Source organism: Salminus brasiliensis, chromosome 13, assembly GCF_030463535.1.
Source record: "Salminus brasiliensis chromosome 13, fSalBra1.hap2, whole genome shotgun sequence".
Taxonomy (NCBI): domain Eukaryota; kingdom Metazoa; phylum Chordata; class Actinopteri; order Characiformes; family Bryconidae; genus Salminus; species Salminus brasiliensis.
Window position 1 is genome coordinate 12,113,525 of NC_132890.1, and position 18,341 is coordinate 12,131,865.

The following is an 18,341-nucleotide window of genomic DNA, read 5'->3' on the forward strand; positions in this document are numbered from 1 at the left end:
TAATTAATGGGGCCTCAGCATTTTAAATGAGTTAAACGCTGTTATTGAAAATACTACATGCGAAAATAGTACATTAATACCTGCGTCTATTTTCTAAACAGTGTGATCTGGAAGGAAGAGTATAAGATGTTGGACCTGAACGCCACAAAACAAGCTAATGTATCCCTTGCAAGCTCTCAGTATGCTGTCATCATCCGCCCCACCAGCAGCTACTACATCATCTACATCTATGTGGCCACTTCAGAGAGTATATTAGCTCTGGGATTTTTTCGGGGTCTTCCTCTGGTCCACACCATGATCACCATCTCCAAGAAACTGCACCAGAAAATGTTGAATTCTGTCCTGAGAGCACCAATGTCCATCTTAAACACCATGAAAACAGGTAGGTCAGTGGTGGATCAGAGGCAGATATTCTTATATTTTCTGATATTCCTATATGAGGCTAACATCTACATCCTGGTCTCATTTTGTAAGGTTGTATCATGAACAGATTCACTAAGGACATGGCCATCATAGACGACATGCTGCCTCTGTTAATGTTCGACCTAGTTCAGGTTTGTATCCACTTTAGTCTGCTATTGTTTTATGCAGAACCTTTATAAGGGTGAGTTTAGGGCACTGTGTAGAGCACTGTTGTTGTCTTTCCACAGCTTACCCTGGTGGTGATTGGATGCATTCTGGTGGTGTCCATAATGCGGCCATACATATTCCTTGCAGCTACACCACTAGCCCTCATCTTTATTGTGATGAGAAAGTATTTCTTGCGGACAGGTCAGCAGCTGAAGCAAATGGAGACAGAAGGTGAGGACTGACGTGGGGAAATTGTTTTACATGCTTTCTGAAAAAAGTGATACATTGAATTTCCTTTATTCAGAGTTGTACGTCTTTTAAATGGGAATACAATAAATACATTCAACAAGCTGATTTGCAGCATTTAACAGAATTCCTGAGCAGTGTCGCATGCATGAGCACCATTGATGGCATCCCTGTGACTTCATATCAGAGACCGGACACACGTTGGTTAGGGACGAAGTGAGGGTCAGGAAGAGTCCTAAGAATGCATGCCAGCGCAGGTGACAGTGGAGGCAAGAGGGTAAGCTTAGGGCCCCAGACTGAGATGTGTGTATCTGACTATACTCTTGACAGGCTGGCGTGTGACTCTTCTTCTTTGAGTCAGCCAGTTTGACAGAGTCCCTGGCACAAGGTCAGCAGCATAGCAGAAAACAGGAGAGGAGGAGAGGATGAATGAGTCAGGCAGGAGGAGATGGGTTATCCCAGAGGAAGCAGATTGGGCGTAGGTCAGAATTTGACCTCACTATTCGTCTACAGTTCCTCATATGCCGGAGTGGAGCAGTAACCCCACCGTGGTCGATGCGCCCGGGTCATGCAGGGAGCAGCAAGAATTTTCCACACTGTAAACGCAGAACTGGTGCGATTTTGGAAAGAGAACCCGGTCAGGGATTTCCTCTCAACTGTGCTGACATCATTCACTCACTGAGGCAGCACTTTTACAGAGGGAGATCACAACAAACTGGCAAACTGTGCAACCCTTTAATTTCTGGCCAGTCGCGTGTGTAAAAGGGGGTGACGGTTGTTGACGTGCTCTGATGAATGTTAAGAATGTGATGATGTATGAATATTTGGAGGAGTGCGCACGTTACACTCTGCTTTGAAAAACATGAGTACGGCTGGGCTGTTCATAGGCGAGTAGGTGCTTGAAAGCAAAAGGACAAAGGACACACTTTTATTTCTTCCTTCCTTTTCCTGGCTTCCTCCTCAGTGGGACCTGCTGGGATATGGTGTTATGTTTTTAGGCACACAGGTTAATAGTTCAAAATGCAACCAATTAGGCTTGCTTTTCTCAAATCCATTGAGAATTGAGAATGGTTGGTCCATAGGCCGCATTGGCTAATAATCAACAGTTGCCTTAACTAAAGGTCAGTTTCCTGGTATAAAGTATACCAGTCAACCATAACATTAAAAACACCCGACTAACAATGTATTGGTCCCCCTCGTATGATCTAAACAGCTGTGACCTGTCGAGGGATGTACCTCAAAAGACCTGGGCTATCTGGCACCAAGGCGTTAGGAGCAGACCCTTTCAGTTCTGTCAGTTGAGTAAAAGGGTGTCTTTGTGGATCATGCCAATGAGCCTTGTGCACCTATGACCCTATCACTGGTCAACTGGTGCCCTTTTTTGGACTACTTTTCTTAGGTACTGACTACTGTATACCAGGAACTCTTGTTGTTTTGGGGGTGTTCTGACCCATTTGTCTACCCATTACAATTTGGCTCTTCAGGTTGTCTGGATTCTTACACCCATTTTTCTTGCTGACAGTTCACTTGCTGTCTTATATGCATATCCCACCCCTTGACAGGGCCATTGTAATGAGATATTTATATTCGCTTCACCTGTCAGCGGTTTTAAGGTTATGACTGATCAGTGTTTATTAAGTCATGACATACTGGGTCATGTTTAATAAAACTTAAACTCAGTTCATTTTTTATGATAGAATAATGGCATCAACACATAGGGAATCACAGTACAGCTACTCCAGTAATGCTATTACCATAGAGACATTTGTACAGCTGCCTGATTTTTTATAACTGCCTGATGCTTGATGGTCATGTACCACAATGAACACAGTGTCTTGCAAAAGTGTTCGGCCCCTTTTAGAGTTATCAGATCTCTCTGGATTAAAAATGACAATTACACAGATTGTTACACAGTATTTTATATGGCAAACCAATGTGATCTTAAAGTAGAATTTCAAAGTCAAAATTAATTATTTGTCAGTATAATGAAAATTAAAATGATTACAGAAACAAAATAGCTCTACCAAATCCTAGTTATTTTCTGTACGTCTATACCAGCTTTGCACACTGTGTGGGAGGGTTTTCTCCTATTCTTTCTGGAAGATTCACTTTACATTATTCAGGTTGGTTGGTTGATTCTTGTGGTTCACAATTTTGAAATAGTGACTGATTCTGGATTTGATGGACTGATTCTGATGTGGCCATTTAAAAAATGTTTTGCTGAGGTTTTGAGGGATGGCCTTAACTAGAGAGTGCCTAGGTGGTGTGTTGCAGATTTCACTGTGTGGTACAGTACAGTGTTCAGTAGGATTGTCAAACACCTAGATATTATTTTGTAGCTTTTCCTATGTTGTGCATTTCTAAAACATAGATATACATTCCTTTGAATGCTTGTTGGCCTTCATTTTTGTTGTTTTTTTTTAGATTCACAGTAGACCAATGGTATTTCAATTAGGGAAGTATTTTATCCAGAAAAGGTGAACTTTTTTAATGATTCCCAAGTGGAGGCAAATTGTAACCAACCGTGTCCTCATTAGGCAAATGTCTTTCATCTGTGTAAACATGGAGTTTCTACAGTGTAGAGTTTAAATACGTAAGCAGCATTTTTTTGTTGTGTAATGTGCGCCACTGAATATTTTCTTACACAAGTTTAATATCACCCAATTAAAATGTAAACATCAAAGCACTGTTTGAGTATCACTAAAATGGCCTGGTGAATTCTGTGATTCCAATGTGGTTTCATTCTGTCCCTCTTACTCTTCCTGTCTCTCCCACTCCACCCAGCGCGAAGTCCCATCTTTTCCCATCTCATCATCTCCCTAAAGGGCCTGTGGACGATCCGGGCCTTCGACCGCCAGGCATATTTTGAAACCCTGTTCCACAAAGCCCTCAATACACACACGGCCGTCTGGTTCCTCTACCTATCCACCTTGCGCTGGTTCCTCTTTCGTGCTGACATCATCTACGTCTTCTTCTTCACCCTTGCTGCCTGGATTGCTGTTGGAACTAACCGTAAGTTTGCTGTTTGCTTCTGTCAGTGAATCTAAAATAGGCTACTTGCTTGATGCACAGTGTCCTATATTAAACATGAGACATTTACACCCTACATAGCATATGTTATGTGAACTTTCGAGACTTTTCCCAATGGCTTCCATAAGATGGTTGGAGCTGAGTGCTGAAGGTTGCTGCAGCTGTGGCGGGTGTACAGATGCTACTGTTCGAGTGTTTATATTGGGGGCTTTCTCACGTAACAGAAAAGACTTGTGGGTCTAAAAAGTCACTGAATGCTTGATTTGGCAGGTTTCACAGACAATTAATTTCACTGAGAGTTAATTGCTAGCAGTGCTTGGAAAAATGCCTTTGAAGTCATTGCATGCACTGTTGTGCTTGATGTTTACGTGTGTGTGTGTGTGTGTGTGTGTTAATCCGCAGAGGATAAACCAGGGGAGATTGGTATCATAGTAGCCCTGGCAATGCTCATTCTAGGCACCTTCCAGTGGTGTGTCGTCACCAGCATTGCAGTTGACGGAATGGTATATATCCTTGTCTATCTCTCTCCCTCTCTCTCTCTCACACTCACATCCACACATTCATTCATAAACTTAATAAACTTAATAAAGTAATCTTTGTAGCTCTTCTTTTTTGCCATTCTTCTCAATTAAATTGCAGCCTAGCTTGTTATAGATTTAAACTGAAGAGCAAAAACTATTTTGTTCTGTAATGATGTAGAAGAGATTGTGTATGCTGGTTGTTGATACTGCAACGCTTCCCCCCCCCGCTGTACTTGTCTATGGCTTGCTGAGTCTGTCTTGACTGGCCTTATCTAGGTGCAGAACATTAAGTTCTCTCACAGCTCCTCTGAGGAGGTGGGGAGTTCCGTCATAGATATGCAAATACAACGTCTGCATACAAACTCGCCCCCACATACAGATACTCAACCTCAAACGAACTCAGATACAGACACAGAGACTCACCTTCAGCACACACTCAATCACAGAGGTTAAGCATCATTTGGAAACCAAACAAACTCAGTAGGAGGCACATTTAGGCGATCTTGACGTGATGACATCACCGATTTCAAACTCCCCTCCAGATGCGGTCTGTGGAGCGCGTCTTCAAGTTCATCGACTTGCCGTCCGAGGAGCCCAAACCGAGGCTAGGCCAAAGAAAAACCTCAGACCTGGTCATTGAGAACCCAGACACTTCGAATGAGGCTGCCTGGCCTAGCCGTGGCCAGATGGACGTGCAGAGTTTAACGGTCAAATACACAGAGGCTGGGCACGCCGTGCTAAAGAACCTCTCCTTCTCCGTAGAGGGTGGACAGAAGGTGAGTGTAGATGACCAAGTGTAGTTCATTAACACAAATATGGCTGTAGTCAAAGATGTCCCATTCAAAAGAGTGCAGAAGACAGAAGAGCTCATTTAATAAATATGTTACATGTGAGGAACACTGCTGAAACCCTAGCAATAGCTGTCAGCGAGTTCCTGCATGGCTGTAATGGTAATAAATGCACACTGCTGGTTAGCATTCCTGCATGGATAGCAGTGATAACTCAATCAGTTTATTAGCTCTTTAGCACCTCCCTCTAATTGACCTGACTGGTGAGACACCATGGGGAAATCCCTAAGTCCATAGCAGATAACTATGCCCAGAGTACACAAACAGCTCCATCTGTTTTCAAAAGTGTGGCATAATCATTTTAAATGGTGGTAGGCTGAATAGGCGGAGTTTCAAACTAGCAGTTCCCATGTCCAGCGCCCACAAACAGCTTGAAAATAAAGCCTTTTTTACATTCTTTAAAGACCTTCAGGGAAGGCTGATACAACACTGTGTTTTTTCAGGTGGGAATATTGGGCAGAACAGGCTCTGGGAAGAGCACCCTGCTCAGCGCACTCCTGCGACTGGCTTACACAGACGGAGACATGTCCATTGATGGTGTGTCCTTCAACAGTATGCCCTTGCAGCAGTGGCGCAAGGCTTTCGGTGTGCTTCCTCAGGTATACGCACTGACTAACTTGCTCAGCAGGCTACAATTCATGCTGTTAGGATTTAAATAACTTGTGGTGCTTCACATTAATTACACTGTGTGTTGGTGTTAATTCTGACTTTGTGTTTCTGTTGCAGAAAGTTTTCATCTTTACTGGAACGTTTCGTATGAACTTGGACCCCTATGGTTGCCACAGTGACGGGGAGCTGTGGAGTGTTGTTGAGGAGGTGAGTCTCATTACTGGAGAACTGTCTAAAGGTTAGGGTCAGCTCCTTCGTTATAGTGCAAAAGTTACTAAAGACACAGACTTAGTTTTTGTAAAGGGACAGTGGTGCCTTAGCCTTTCTGTGTTGACTGGCAATGACTGTATATTCTTATTTAGCTGTAATTGTGTTAATAATGTAATAACGTTGACAAAATAGATAATTTGGTCAAAACATACATATAAAAACTTATAAATGTGCTTTGTGCCATTTGTACCATACTTAAATATATATTTTAAAAAATGTAAATGTATTTTAAATCAATTCACTGCTGAAAGCTCTGCTAAGTAGTGCCAATGCCCGTCATTGTGTTTTCTGCAGGTGGGCCTTAAGTCAGTAATTGAGCAGTTTCCTGATAAGCTGGACTTTCAGCTGGAGTATGGGGGTCATGTCCTGAGCTATGGCCACAAGCAGCTAATGTGTCTTGCAAGGTCCATCCTCAGCAGGGCTCGTATCCTGCTGCTTGATGAACCCAGCGCCCACCTCGATCCACTGTAAGTAAACCAGTGAAGAGTGTGGAGTGGAGACGTTTGTATTGAACTTATCATCTATACTATTTATACACATTAATAGAAGTGAGTCAGAAATGTTGACTGTGTGCAAATAAGTTGAAAATAAGTTGACTTTCAGACTTTAATAACAGCAAAGCTTTGGTGGTAGTCTCTGATGTTAACTCTGATGGTAATGTGTTGGATTACAGAACAGTGAAGGTACTGAAGAAGACGCTGAGGCAGTCCTTCTCCACCTGCACCATCTTAATGTGTGAACACAAAGTGGAACCGCTGCTCGAGTGCCAGTGCTTCCTGGTAAAACGCTCTCATTCTCAAGTTTATTCACATGATTCAGTGGTGCTTCTGGATCCCTATCAGCCAGGGGTAAAAAATACTTCAGTGATGGTACTTTATCACTGTAATTAGATATTGTTTAGAAGTATTATTGAACTGAATGCTTCTATTTTTACATTACATTTTCAAGAAAAAAAAACTTCTACACTAGTCACATTTTCATTTAAATCTTCAAAATACTCACAACTTTTGAAGACACAACAAAAAAATAAAAACGTTTTTCTCTTAACTATTAACTGTTAACTGAGGCTCAATCTGGTGAAGGGTTGCAAAAGCGGTGCACGAGGGAACAAAAAACAAGAAAGTTAGCTGGTATCAATGCTAGGCTAACAGCGAACCCTAGTTGACCAGCCATACCATCTATTAAGCTATATTAATCAATAACCAGTTCTTTAAATAACGTTTGAACTGAAGCTGCCACTAAGCCAATGTATCAGATCAGTGCATCCATTCTATTAGTAATTCACTTATGCAGTTTCAGAGATCTGGCAATTCATGCAGTAACTGTTTAATACATTACATGTCTGTTACTTTGCTACAGATGATGGAACAGGGTAAGGTGAAGACCTACGACTCAATACAGAGACTCTTGAACGAGACCAGCCAGCTGAAACAGGCCATGAGTCCAGCTGAGCGCCTCAAACTCTTCCCTCGTCGCAACTCCAGCATGCATGTGCCTCAGCCCAAACTCAGCTCCGTCACACTCACCCTGCAGGAGGAGGCAGAGGACGACGTCCAGGACACTCGTCTCTGAGCCCTCCCATACCCAACAGACTCAATACAGACTCAAAACAGACTCTACCTACATGAGCTCAATGAGGGGGAAAACCCAGCTTACTGAGAATGTCTCATGCTGTCCAGTAGGCACACTATTCAATGGACTACTGAACTTTGTTAAGATGATGGTACAGTGGAGAAGTGAAGCGTTTCAGATGTTTTTATATATATGTGGTAAATTTAATTTAAGGTACTTAGATAAGGGCACACAGAGACCAGGAATGACCATTGTGAATCGTCATCCTTCTCTTTGCCTTTCATCACATTTCAGTTCAGCTGTAAATCTTCCTCTTAACTTATTGAGCCAATGTGAGACCATAGGTGTCCATGAAATTGCTCTTCTGTAAATCACGTAAATGGAACGCAGTAATTTCCTTTTCTTTTTTTGGAATTTTAAGGAACTATGCACAAATTAGGCACAACATGGAATGAAGAGTGTTTTTGTTTTGCTTAGGTGTACATAGATACAGTTTGTCTAAACATTGTTTTTTGTTATATAACTGTTCTTCCTCATGCTTTGTTCAGATCATACTCTAAGTAGAGCCAAAGATGGATATAGCATAATATAATTGGAGCTCAAGTTGACCCCTTCCTGCCCATAGACTGCATGTTCCTTATACCAGGCTAGTTTTTATGAAATGCCGTCTCCTAAGATGACAGACCATCTCAAAAATTTCTAACTTAGGTTAATTGCATTGTTGCACATTTATTGAGAAAGAAAAGGCAGGGTTGAGGTGATGGTTGGGGTAACAGTGCATTTTAATCATTGTGCTGGGAGGAAACAGGACAATTCTCTGAACCTCATCAGGCAACTATCTTACAACTCAACATCAGTGGTTGACTATAATCTCTTCTGTACATATGAACAATGGAGAGTTTCAAATAATACTTGATTATCCTAAGTGTTTATTACAGAAGAACAATCGATCCAAACGAATGCGTGCTGCCTCAAAGGTCGGAGGTGGCATCTACGCAGGGTTCAAGCAAGTCATGACTCGGCACGCATTCTATGGGTAATTGAAACTACTTATTATGGCTTTACAGACAAAAAGAAAAGAACCTGTTTGCAATGACTTCACTTATTGCCACATTCAGTTCACTTTGAAACAAGTGAAAAATATCAACCAAAATTTAATATTACAAACACTATGTACAGTTTTTTTTTTGTCCTTTTAGGTTCATCAATGTACAAGCGCAATACCACATACACTAGTCTATATAACATTTAAGTTCCCATTTTTTTTATTTACACGTATTTGGTAAAACCCTGATTAATTTCAACAATATTTAAAACCAACCTTGCAACTATTTAAAACATGAAATACTTGTTTTAAAATACTTATAGCAAAAAAGACTTGTCTGCTTCTCCTTTGATCCACAACGTTTTTACCTAAACGGCAAAAGCTTTACAAAGCACTTCCTTTATTAGTTTCCCTGCTACTCCCTCTGACACTTCTTTTTTTTCTTGTTCAAACTCAATACTTCAACAGTGAAATAGAATAAAAACTATGGTCCCCAAGTACACAAGGTAATATAGTGTGACGAGTATGGACAACATGTAGAAATACTAAAAGGCTGTCAGTAACGCAACTTCACAGAGTTTACAGAGTAAGGATATAGAGTTGGGTGGGGGGTCTATTCATGGTTATTGTAGTTTTCATGTGAGTTGGAGTTCAGGATCCAGATTTCCTCCTCTGATTGGTTGTTTCGGTTGCTGGGTAGGGCCTGCCTCGTTTTGCTGCTCGTGTGAGCTTTGCTTGGTGTACTTTTGTTTGTTTGGGACAAACGACTGCTGCTGCTGCTGCTGCTGCTGCTGCTGCTAGTGGCGGACTGGTGGGTGCTGCTGCTGGTGGCGGCTTGGTGGGTGCTGCTTAGAGCTTGCTGGAGCCCCCTGCTGCTGGGCACTGGGAGCTGAGACCTGGGCTTGACTGCACGCCGAGGGGAGGTGTGGCTGCCTGCTGAATAGCTACTGTTGATCTGTGAACAATTCATCAGTTCAATCCATGTTACATACCATCCTCACTCACTGCCTGACAGCACATATGGTCAGATCACTGCAGTGGGCTCTGTAATGAATGTGTGGGAGACTGAAGCTCTAGAATAGGAGTGTCAGATTTAGGTCCTAGATGAACAGGGATTTGAAATATCTTATGTGAGCACATGCCAATATGAGTATGTATATACATACATTTATATATTTTTTTAGATAAGAACTGCAGAAAGGTCAGGTCACAACCAGCGGGTTGGCGTCTCATGCAACCATCTAAAGGTACAGTGACAATTATTGAAATTCTGAGTCGGTACACCACCTTGATGGATGTAAAACAAAGCAATTGCGATGATATGTCCACTTTCAGCAGTGGTTTAACAGAAATAATGCATTACAGGAGTAGGAACTACAGCCATCTTTACACAGTTCTTCCATTGACACATACTCAAAACTAAACTGGACAAAAGAGCATAACAAATATATGGATTATTTTTAAGACTTGAATGGGAATAGTGTGGAATCCATGGACATCACTAAATGCTGAGTTTCCACCCTCGACATGCTTCACAGTCCTTACTGCAGCTGCCTTCAGTTGCTGCTTGGTTGTGGGTCTTGTTTCTGTCTTTAGTAAGTGAAACACTACTCAATTAGGTTGAAATCGGGTGACTAACTCAGCTATTTAATTAAGAAGCTCCTGGGTGGCTTTCACTGTGTGCGTTTTGGGTCATTATCCATTTGCACTGTGAAGCACCAACCTTTCAGTTTAGCAGCATTAGACTAACTTGAAGCAGAAGGTCTAGCTCTATACTCTTCAGAATTCATTCTGCTACTACTATCAGCAGTCACATTATCGCTAAACACCAGTGACCCAGTTCTACTGGCAGCCATACATGTCCTTGCCATAACAGTGTCTCCACCATGTTTGACAGATGGCATGATAAGCTTTGGAGCATGAACCCGTCCCTTCCTTCTTCACACTCAAGTTAATCTTGGTTTCATATGTTTAAAGAACCTATTTCAGAATTGGGCTTCTCTTTTCTTTTCTTGACTGTTACCAGTTGTTTGCCTCTTGAGGTAAACCATTCATTTTTAAATTCATGAGGGGATCTCTTGATTGTAGACTTTGATAATTGATACTCCTACCTCATTAAGTGTGTTTGTTACTTGACTAGATGTTCTGAAGGGTGATTTCTGTACCAAAGAAAGAATTGTGCAATCATCTACTTTAGTTGTCTTCTGTGGTCTTTCTGGACTTTTGATGTTGTTGAACTGGCCACTGCATTCCTTCTTTTTTGAAAATGTGAGAATGGAGGCACTATGTAAAACATGGCTGTGCATTAGCTAATTAGCTACTGTATCAGGTGCACTGAATCAGGGAACATAATTCAGTGCTGGGGCTCTCCAGAACCAAAAGTCTTCTTTTTTTACCTGCTTTGGTGGAGGCTGGGCGGCCTCCACACTGCTCTCTGTTCTGTTGGCCTGCAAACGGTGCCCAGTGTAGCTCTTCTCAGCTTTCCTCTGGGATGTAGTCTGACTCGAGCCAGGGAGCAAGATGAAGTCCTCTTGGGATAAAGCAATCTGCAGCACAGGTGATGGTGGAAATGATTAAGTCATTAATAGATATGGAGGGTACTTGGATTTGAAGTGACAGTTAGGTTACAGTTGGGTTAGAATTGTTGCAAATCGGTGCAGGCTATGGTGTAATGTGACTGCATCCTTCACTGTGGGGAAAAAAAACAGACGTAGAAACATCTTGTACAGAATGGAAGATTAGATTACCTTGCTTATGTCTGGCTCGGATTTGCTGGAGCACATGGTCTGTAGTTCCCTTATCAAATCGCTCTCATCATCAGAGCAGAAAGAGAGACCAACCGATTCTCCATCGCTGAGCCTGAAGAAGCACGTTTAGCCAGTTATCAGCACTACTCACCACACTGAGATCTGTTATACAATAGTTAGGGCTTTTAGGCACATCACAGAAAAACCCCAAATTCTGGCCTGCTTGTAAGGAGGTGTGTCTGTGAACCAACACTGCACTCTGCTGGTCGCAGTACAGCCAGCACATATGTTACAGTTCCACTTAACAAAAAAAACTAAAATCCAAACCTGGGATGATTGACATCTGTCATTAAGTGGACGTCTGAATTGGCCACAGACCCTGAAAAGTGAAAAGATAATATGGCGTTACCATACATTTATTTGAATAATAATCTGATTAATAGATTGTGAATTACTAACAACTACCCCTACATCAAGAATTAAGTTTAAAAAAAAAAATCAAAAGATTATTTGAACAAAGAAATAACGTAGATGGAGATTATTACCAAATATTGTTTTTCATTTAAGAATTTGTATTCATTAATAATACTTTGCATACAGTTATTTCTGTATATAAGACAACAAAAAATGTTCAGAAAAGAAGCCATTTCAAAACTTTCCATTGTAATATGTATATACACTGGAAAGGAAGTTTGGGCACCCGATCAGATTTGCTGTTATTGTCAATATTTTACATCTACATTTTCAAAAGGCATAAAGTTCAAAGTGAAACAGTGTCTTCAAGGACTGCCAGAAACCAAACCAAAATTTCTTCCTTGTTTGACTACAAAGTCCTTCGGGAAGATTTAGCAGACTCTGGAGTGGCTGAGCACTATTCTACTGTGCAGCGACACCTGCACAAATAAGACCTTCAGGGAAGTCTCTTCACCTCAAATTTCAGTGTCAGCCGTTTTCAAAGAAATATCTAAACAAGCCTGAGGCATTAAATTCCACAATAGCCTTCTCAAGTAGCACTGGCTGAAATGTTTGTCATAGCCCTCACAGTCACCCTGACTTAAACAATATAGAACATTTGTGGATAGACTTCAAAAGAGCAGTGCGTGCAAGACCTCCCAAAATCTCACAGAACTAGAAGCCTTTGAAAGGAAGATTGGGTGAAAATCCCCCAAACAAGAACTGACAAGACAAGACAACCATATTCACTATTTGTGTTGGACACAGATGGAATTTGGCCTCCACCTTTAACCCATCCGTGCACATACATACACACTAAGGAGCAGAAAGACACACTGACTACAAAAAGCATTTACAAGCTGTGATACTTGCAAAAGGGTGTGTTATTAAGTAATGACCAGCTAACAGATCTTTTCTGACCTTCTCGTAAGGAGCTACTGGAGGATCTACCAGAGGCGGGGCTTCCTTTCTTTCGTGGGCTGGTATTGGATCGTCTCCACACACCACTATCTCGTCCTTTTCTCCCACCTTTTCTGTAGGAGGAGCTAATAGAGGAGAGTGGAAAACACCCACCCCTGAACTCTGGCAAAAGCTGATCGATCTCTAAACATTTAGACAAACAAACAGACAAACAAAAGACCACTGCATTAAAGGGCAGTTCATGAATACTGTCAAGAGTCAAAACAGAAGATAAACATGTCAATCTAAATATCTAAAATACATTATTCAATATTTAGCAGTCAAATATTAGCACATTCAAAGGCAACGCTACTGAGATTAGAGCTCATTAGTACTGCACCTGATCTGGCCAGGGGGCAGCCCTGCAGCACGGCCTTGTTCAGGAGAATGCTAAGAGCCGCTCGGACCACGGCCCTTTGTCCTGGGCTCAAGCCCTTGTTGCTAGGAGACCGCCGCTGGGAAGGCAAGCGCTTAGCTGTTACCCTGGAGATGACCGCATCCTCCACACGCGGGACCACCACCACATTCCACAAGCGTGCCAACCACCTGCATGGCCGTCAAGTCTATTTAGTCATTCAGACCGTATGAAACTCCTGGAGAGCTACAAGCACTGCTGCTGGCACTCTAGATCATTTAATAGAACTTATCTGGGCCCAGTTTCCCAGAAGCATATCAGTGTTAAGATCATCTTAAGTGGTAGAAAGACTGTTGAGTGTATTGCTCGCTCTACCATTTAGGAATGGTCTTTGTGCTAAGATGCCTTTGGGAGTCCAGGCCCAGCTAATTAACTACAGAATTCAGAGTATTCAATGAGAAAACACTTGAGGCCAGAAACACACTTCCGCAAGTATGCAGACAAATGCTTCCAGATACAGCATGGTTTCAAGCGTTGTATTCTAAGCACTGCAGCTAGGGGTGCTATAGCGATAGCCAGGCCTGACTAAGACTGTCCTGTACTGCCAGTATGCTATCTTCCGGTCCACTGTCCCAGTAGACAAACAGTTCTCTCACATTTAGTTTGGATACCCCTGGGCAATTTGTACTAGAAGAGGAATTTTCACCGACTGACTGATTGATGAACGCACATGCAGAGATGAGGGGTAACCTGAGGTTGGCTAAAGTTGTGTCATTTCATGTGGGTTTGTATATTTGCAGTGGTATGAATGTGCTGTCGCGATCATATTCAAGTTTCGCTAAAATTAACCTACGTTAGCTTGATGCCACCTTAAGAACCCGCGTTCGCGACTGTATTCTAACTCCGCTAAATTAATCTGACAGCACATGTACTGAAAATTGTTAAGGAAATGCGGGTGAAGCTGAGGCTTGTTACTTTTCTGCTAGCGGAAAGAAGACGTTCCACCTTAAATGGCCTTGTAGTTACATTATGCACCATTAGGAGTGCTGTATATGATTTCAATTCAATACACCTTCTGTAAAATCCAGCAGATTTTTCCACATGGTGAGCTAGCTTTAACCATGAATGTTTGTGATAGATATTCACAACTGGTTTGCTTAACAGCAGCAAAAACATGTAGGTTGCTAAAGCTAACCTTGCTAAAGCTAATTACTTGCCATGACCTTGCGCTCTCTATTATTATATTATGGTATTTGATCGCACAACATACAAAAGATTTTATGCCATGGAGATCTAAAAAAAAGATTTTTGCTAGCACAGTGGGATTATGTAGATTCGTGCATAATTTGAACTGCTAGGTAACATTAGTCAAGTAACGGCAGCTGGTGTGCTAACGGCAGTGGTGATATTGGACGAGGCCAGTGATCGATAAAATTTCCAATCTTTATCAATTCTGACTCTTCAAACCTTCAAAAGTCCAGCAGTGACGCTGAGGTGCTTAAAAACTCCAGCAGCACTGCTGTGTTTGATCCACTCGTAGCAGAGCAACACACACTAACATGCCACCACCACGTCAGTGTCACTGCAGAACTGAGAATGACCCACCACCTAAAAAATACCTGCTCTTGTACTCATCGATCATGGACTGTTCTTAAGAAACAGCAGTTCAGGGGAACTGGAAGACCATGAAAACTCACAGTGAGAACTACTCATATGGTGAAAGGATGGCCAAATCAAGCTGCATAAAAAGACAGTGCACCATTCCACTGTGCAGCATTGCTTGTACAAACATGTCATTATGATTTTGGCCATAAGAAGGAAATCTTAGCCATGACCTTATCTTCAGGGGAAAACACATTGCCAATGTGTAATGTGTTTACTACTTCTCAATTTAAGAAATCAACAAATGTGTAATTTGGTCAAGAGTGCCAAAATGTTGTATAAACTTGTATAAGTATATCTGATATATTATCACCTCTTCAATCTAACAGAACAAGCAGCAGCACACACACTGTTGACATATTTAGGCTGTTGACAGAGGATCTCATTTAGAGCTCTATCACCTTCAAGCTCAGTGAGCTCTGGGTATTTTAACCACCACTTAAGCATAAGAACTCACACTGAGCCTGTATAGCAGGACGCTGTGTTAGCAAGGCGCTGGGTGGACGTTGTCATCTGCATTTGCGTCCTAGCGTATCTAACTGTACCTAACTCTGGAAGGCTATGCGGAGGTAAAGTCAGTAAGTCGTGCAGACTCACTTCAGGATGGCGTTGGTCTGTTCTGGCAAGACCGGGCAAGAGAGAAAGACATGAGGGCCCAGGAGGGCCTCGGGCGTCCCCAGGCGAGAGAGGCAGCCGTTGAGCTGTTGCCACACTGAACACACCCAGGAGAGAGATTTGTGCACAGGGTCATGAGGGGCCCAGCATTGGCCTTGAGTCTGAAATCAAAAAACAGTGCTACTATGACATTTATTGCACTATATATACACATATACACACACCAATCAGACATAACATAAATACCATATGCTTGTTTCTACACTCATTGTCCATTATATCAGCTCCACTCACCATATAGGATCGCTTTGTAGTTCTGTAAAAACAGACTGTGGTCCATCAATTTCTCTGCATACTTTGTTAATCTCCTTTCACCCTGTTCTTCAATGGTTAGGACCACCACAGAGAAGGTATTATTGGGGTTCATTCTCAGCACCGCAGTAACACTGACATGCTGGTACAAGTGGATCAGACACTGCAGTGCTGCTGGAGTTTTTAAACACTGTGTCCACTCACTGTCTGCTCTGTTGACACCTTTACCTAGTTGGCTCACCTTGTAAATGTAAAGTCAGAGATAGAGGCTTATCTGTTGCAGCTGCAGTTTGTGTTGGTCATCCTCTAGTTGTTTAGGAGTGCTTACAGGACGCTGCCCACAGGACACGTTGGCTGGATATTTCTGGTTGGTGGACTTTTATTAGTCCAGCAGTGACACTGAGGTGTTTAAAAACTCCAGCAGCACTGCTGTGTTTGATCCACTTGTAGCAGAGCAACACACACTAACATGCCACCACCACGTCAGTGTCACTGCAGAGCTGAGAATGACCCACCACCTAAAAAATACCTGCTCTGCAGTGGTGCTCGGGTGTAAAAGGAGGATAAAAGGAGGCTAACAAAGTAAGTGGATGTAATAGTGATGTAATGGACAATGAATGTAGATACAAGGAGGCAGCATTAATGTTGTGGTTGATCGGTGTGTATAAAATTATATATGCACACCCACACACACAAACACACTTACGTAGTATAGAACTAGAAGAGGATGAAGAAGAGAAGGCTAACCTTGTGGAGGAGTTTCCTGCGGAGGTGGCGTCCCAGCATGCCACTAAGAGGTTCAGTGTCCCAGCGCAGCTGCACCCAGCGGAAGTGCTGCTGCAGTCTCAGCTCGGGACCCTGCAGTCGTGGCTTGGCCAGCGTGCCAATCAGAAAACTCCCCTCCTGGAAGTAGTACAGCCCCTCCGGACCTGCCAACCAATCATTAGTAGTGCAGTTCTTATAACAACTGAATAATTGCAACAAAACAAAGTCATGAACATTTGCACTAATATAAAATAATTTCCATTTCATTTATGATACAAATTCAAAACAAACATGGTCACCTTATTGACATCCATAAGACATTTTAGTGCAATTACAGAATGTAGCATCATTATTTAGTGCTGTTTAGCGCCCAACACTCTAAAGCATTTCAAAGAACGTGTGAGCCACACCGTGATTGAGAGAGAGCGAGTAGAGTGAGCCACGATTCTCCAACGCCTCACACAGGTCATCCAGCATGTGGCTGAGAGAATGAGCTTTCTCCAGACCCTCCAACACGGCTACAACACACCGCCCCGCAGCTGCATCCCGCACAGATATCAGGAACCCTGCATACACCAATGCATGGCAGTGTAAGTAATATTCGGTGAATAAGCCGATGCCTGAATACGAGCATAAATGACTGATATGATTTTAGATCCAGGACAGTAAAGAGGAAGGTCTTACCACAGTTAATGAAGGTCTCCAATAGCTGATCTTTAGTCTGACCCTCTTCTATCTCCACATGAATGATGTCACAGCTTATCCCCATGGCTTCCTGTCTGTGCTACAGAGTAATGCACACATGACATGGCAGCCCTTTAACACCAAGTGTATCACATCTGATATGTACAGTATATAGACAAAAGTATTGGGACACACCTTTTAATTACTGAATTTCCAATCAGTCCCACTGCCACAGGTGTATAAAATTAGGCACCTAGCCATGCAGTGTGCCTTTACACATGTGGCTGAAATAGAGCCATTTAGAACATAGAACACCTTTGGGATGAACGTCAGCATCTAACCTCACAAATGCTCCATGGGGTGAATGGGCAAAAATTCCCACAGTAAAAAGTCTTCCAAGAAAAGTGAAAGCTGTTATAGTTGCAAAGAGGAATATTAATGCCTCAATAATCCATATTAATGCCTATGGATTTAGAATGGGATGTCATAAAATAATGTGTTGGTGTGTTCCAATCCTGCAGGTGGTCAATATAGTGGATTTAAAGTGAGCATAAAGGTGAAGTTGGAGCTTTATGATGAGAAGACAGGACTGTCAGTTACAAGGGGTGTATGTTCGATTCATACTGACCTTTAAGATTTCTCCTAAATAAACTGACTTATGGGACGTGGGTGAAGTGAAGTTCACCTTGGTATTTATGTTCTCCTAAAAGTCATGTTTTGAACAATCCAGATGATCAATATGATCATTTCAGTGCAGCTGTCTGTTTTGTTTTGGGGATATTGTGTTTGTATTACTCTGATTGGCTTTCTGTCTCCTCCTAGTTCTGGGGTGAGGGTGTGTCTTCATGTGCAGAAGCCTGCGGTTTAGCAGCCTGCCAAAGGGTTAAAAACACAGCATATCAAGAACCTCTATTTCAAGGTCTCTTACCTTGATGTGGTGGGAAATCTGGTTGGCGATGTATTCCTGAAAACTTCCCTCCAGTCCGTGGAAAATGACATTACGATACTGTTCGACCTAACCAGTGAATTGGGGCAAAGGAATAAGAGTTGAGCACTTCAACCAAAACATCATGCTGT

General features: G+C 42.2%; 2 protein-coding genes across 2 annotated transcripts in view; one reads left to right on the forward strand and one right to left on the reverse strand.

Annotated features, from left to right (window-relative positions):
- Positions 1-10,902, forward strand: part of cftr (CF transmembrane conductance regulator) — a 28,400-nt gene extending 17,498 nt beyond the window's left edge. The window contains exons 17-27 of the mRNA XM_072694897.1: positions 102-382; positions 475-554; positions 651-801; positions 3,601-3,828; positions 4,249-4,349; positions 4,910-5,143; positions 5,659-5,814; positions 5,942-6,031; positions 6,389-6,561; positions 6,768-6,873; positions 7,454-10,902. Of these exons, the coding sequence (XP_072550998.1) occupies positions 102-382; positions 475-554; positions 651-801; positions 3,601-3,828; positions 4,249-4,349; positions 4,910-5,143; positions 5,659-5,814; positions 5,942-6,031; positions 6,389-6,561; positions 6,768-6,873; positions 7,454-7,666 (1,813 nt within the window). The 3' untranslated portion in view covers positions 7,667-10,902. The remainder of the gene's footprint in view (positions 1-101; positions 383-474; positions 555-650; positions 802-3,600; positions 3,829-4,248; positions 4,350-4,909; positions 5,144-5,658; positions 5,815-5,941; positions 6,032-6,388; positions 6,562-6,767; positions 6,874-7,453) is intronic.
- cttnbp2 (cortactin binding protein 2) overlaps positions 8,431-18,341 on the reverse strand; it is a 58,227-nt gene continuing 48,316 nt past the window's right edge. Inside the window, exons 13-23 of the mRNA XM_072694896.1 lie at positions 18,193-18,279; positions 17,265-17,364; positions 16,991-17,146; positions 16,563-16,744; positions 15,486-15,664; positions 13,212-13,417; positions 12,833-13,015; positions 11,786-11,837; positions 11,459-11,570; positions 11,108-11,257; positions 8,431-9,666 (exon numbers count right to left, since the gene is read on the reverse strand). Coding sequence (XP_072550997.1) covers positions 9,325-9,666; positions 11,108-11,257; positions 11,459-11,570; positions 11,786-11,837; positions 12,833-13,015; positions 13,212-13,417; positions 15,486-15,664; positions 16,563-16,744; positions 16,991-17,146; positions 17,265-17,364; positions 18,193-18,279 — 1,749 coding nt within the window. The 3' untranslated portion in view covers positions 8,431-9,324. The remainder of the gene's footprint in view (positions 9,667-11,107; positions 11,258-11,458; positions 11,571-11,785; positions 11,838-12,832; positions 13,016-13,211; positions 13,418-15,485; positions 15,665-16,562; positions 16,745-16,990; positions 17,147-17,264; positions 17,365-18,192; positions 18,280-18,341) is intronic.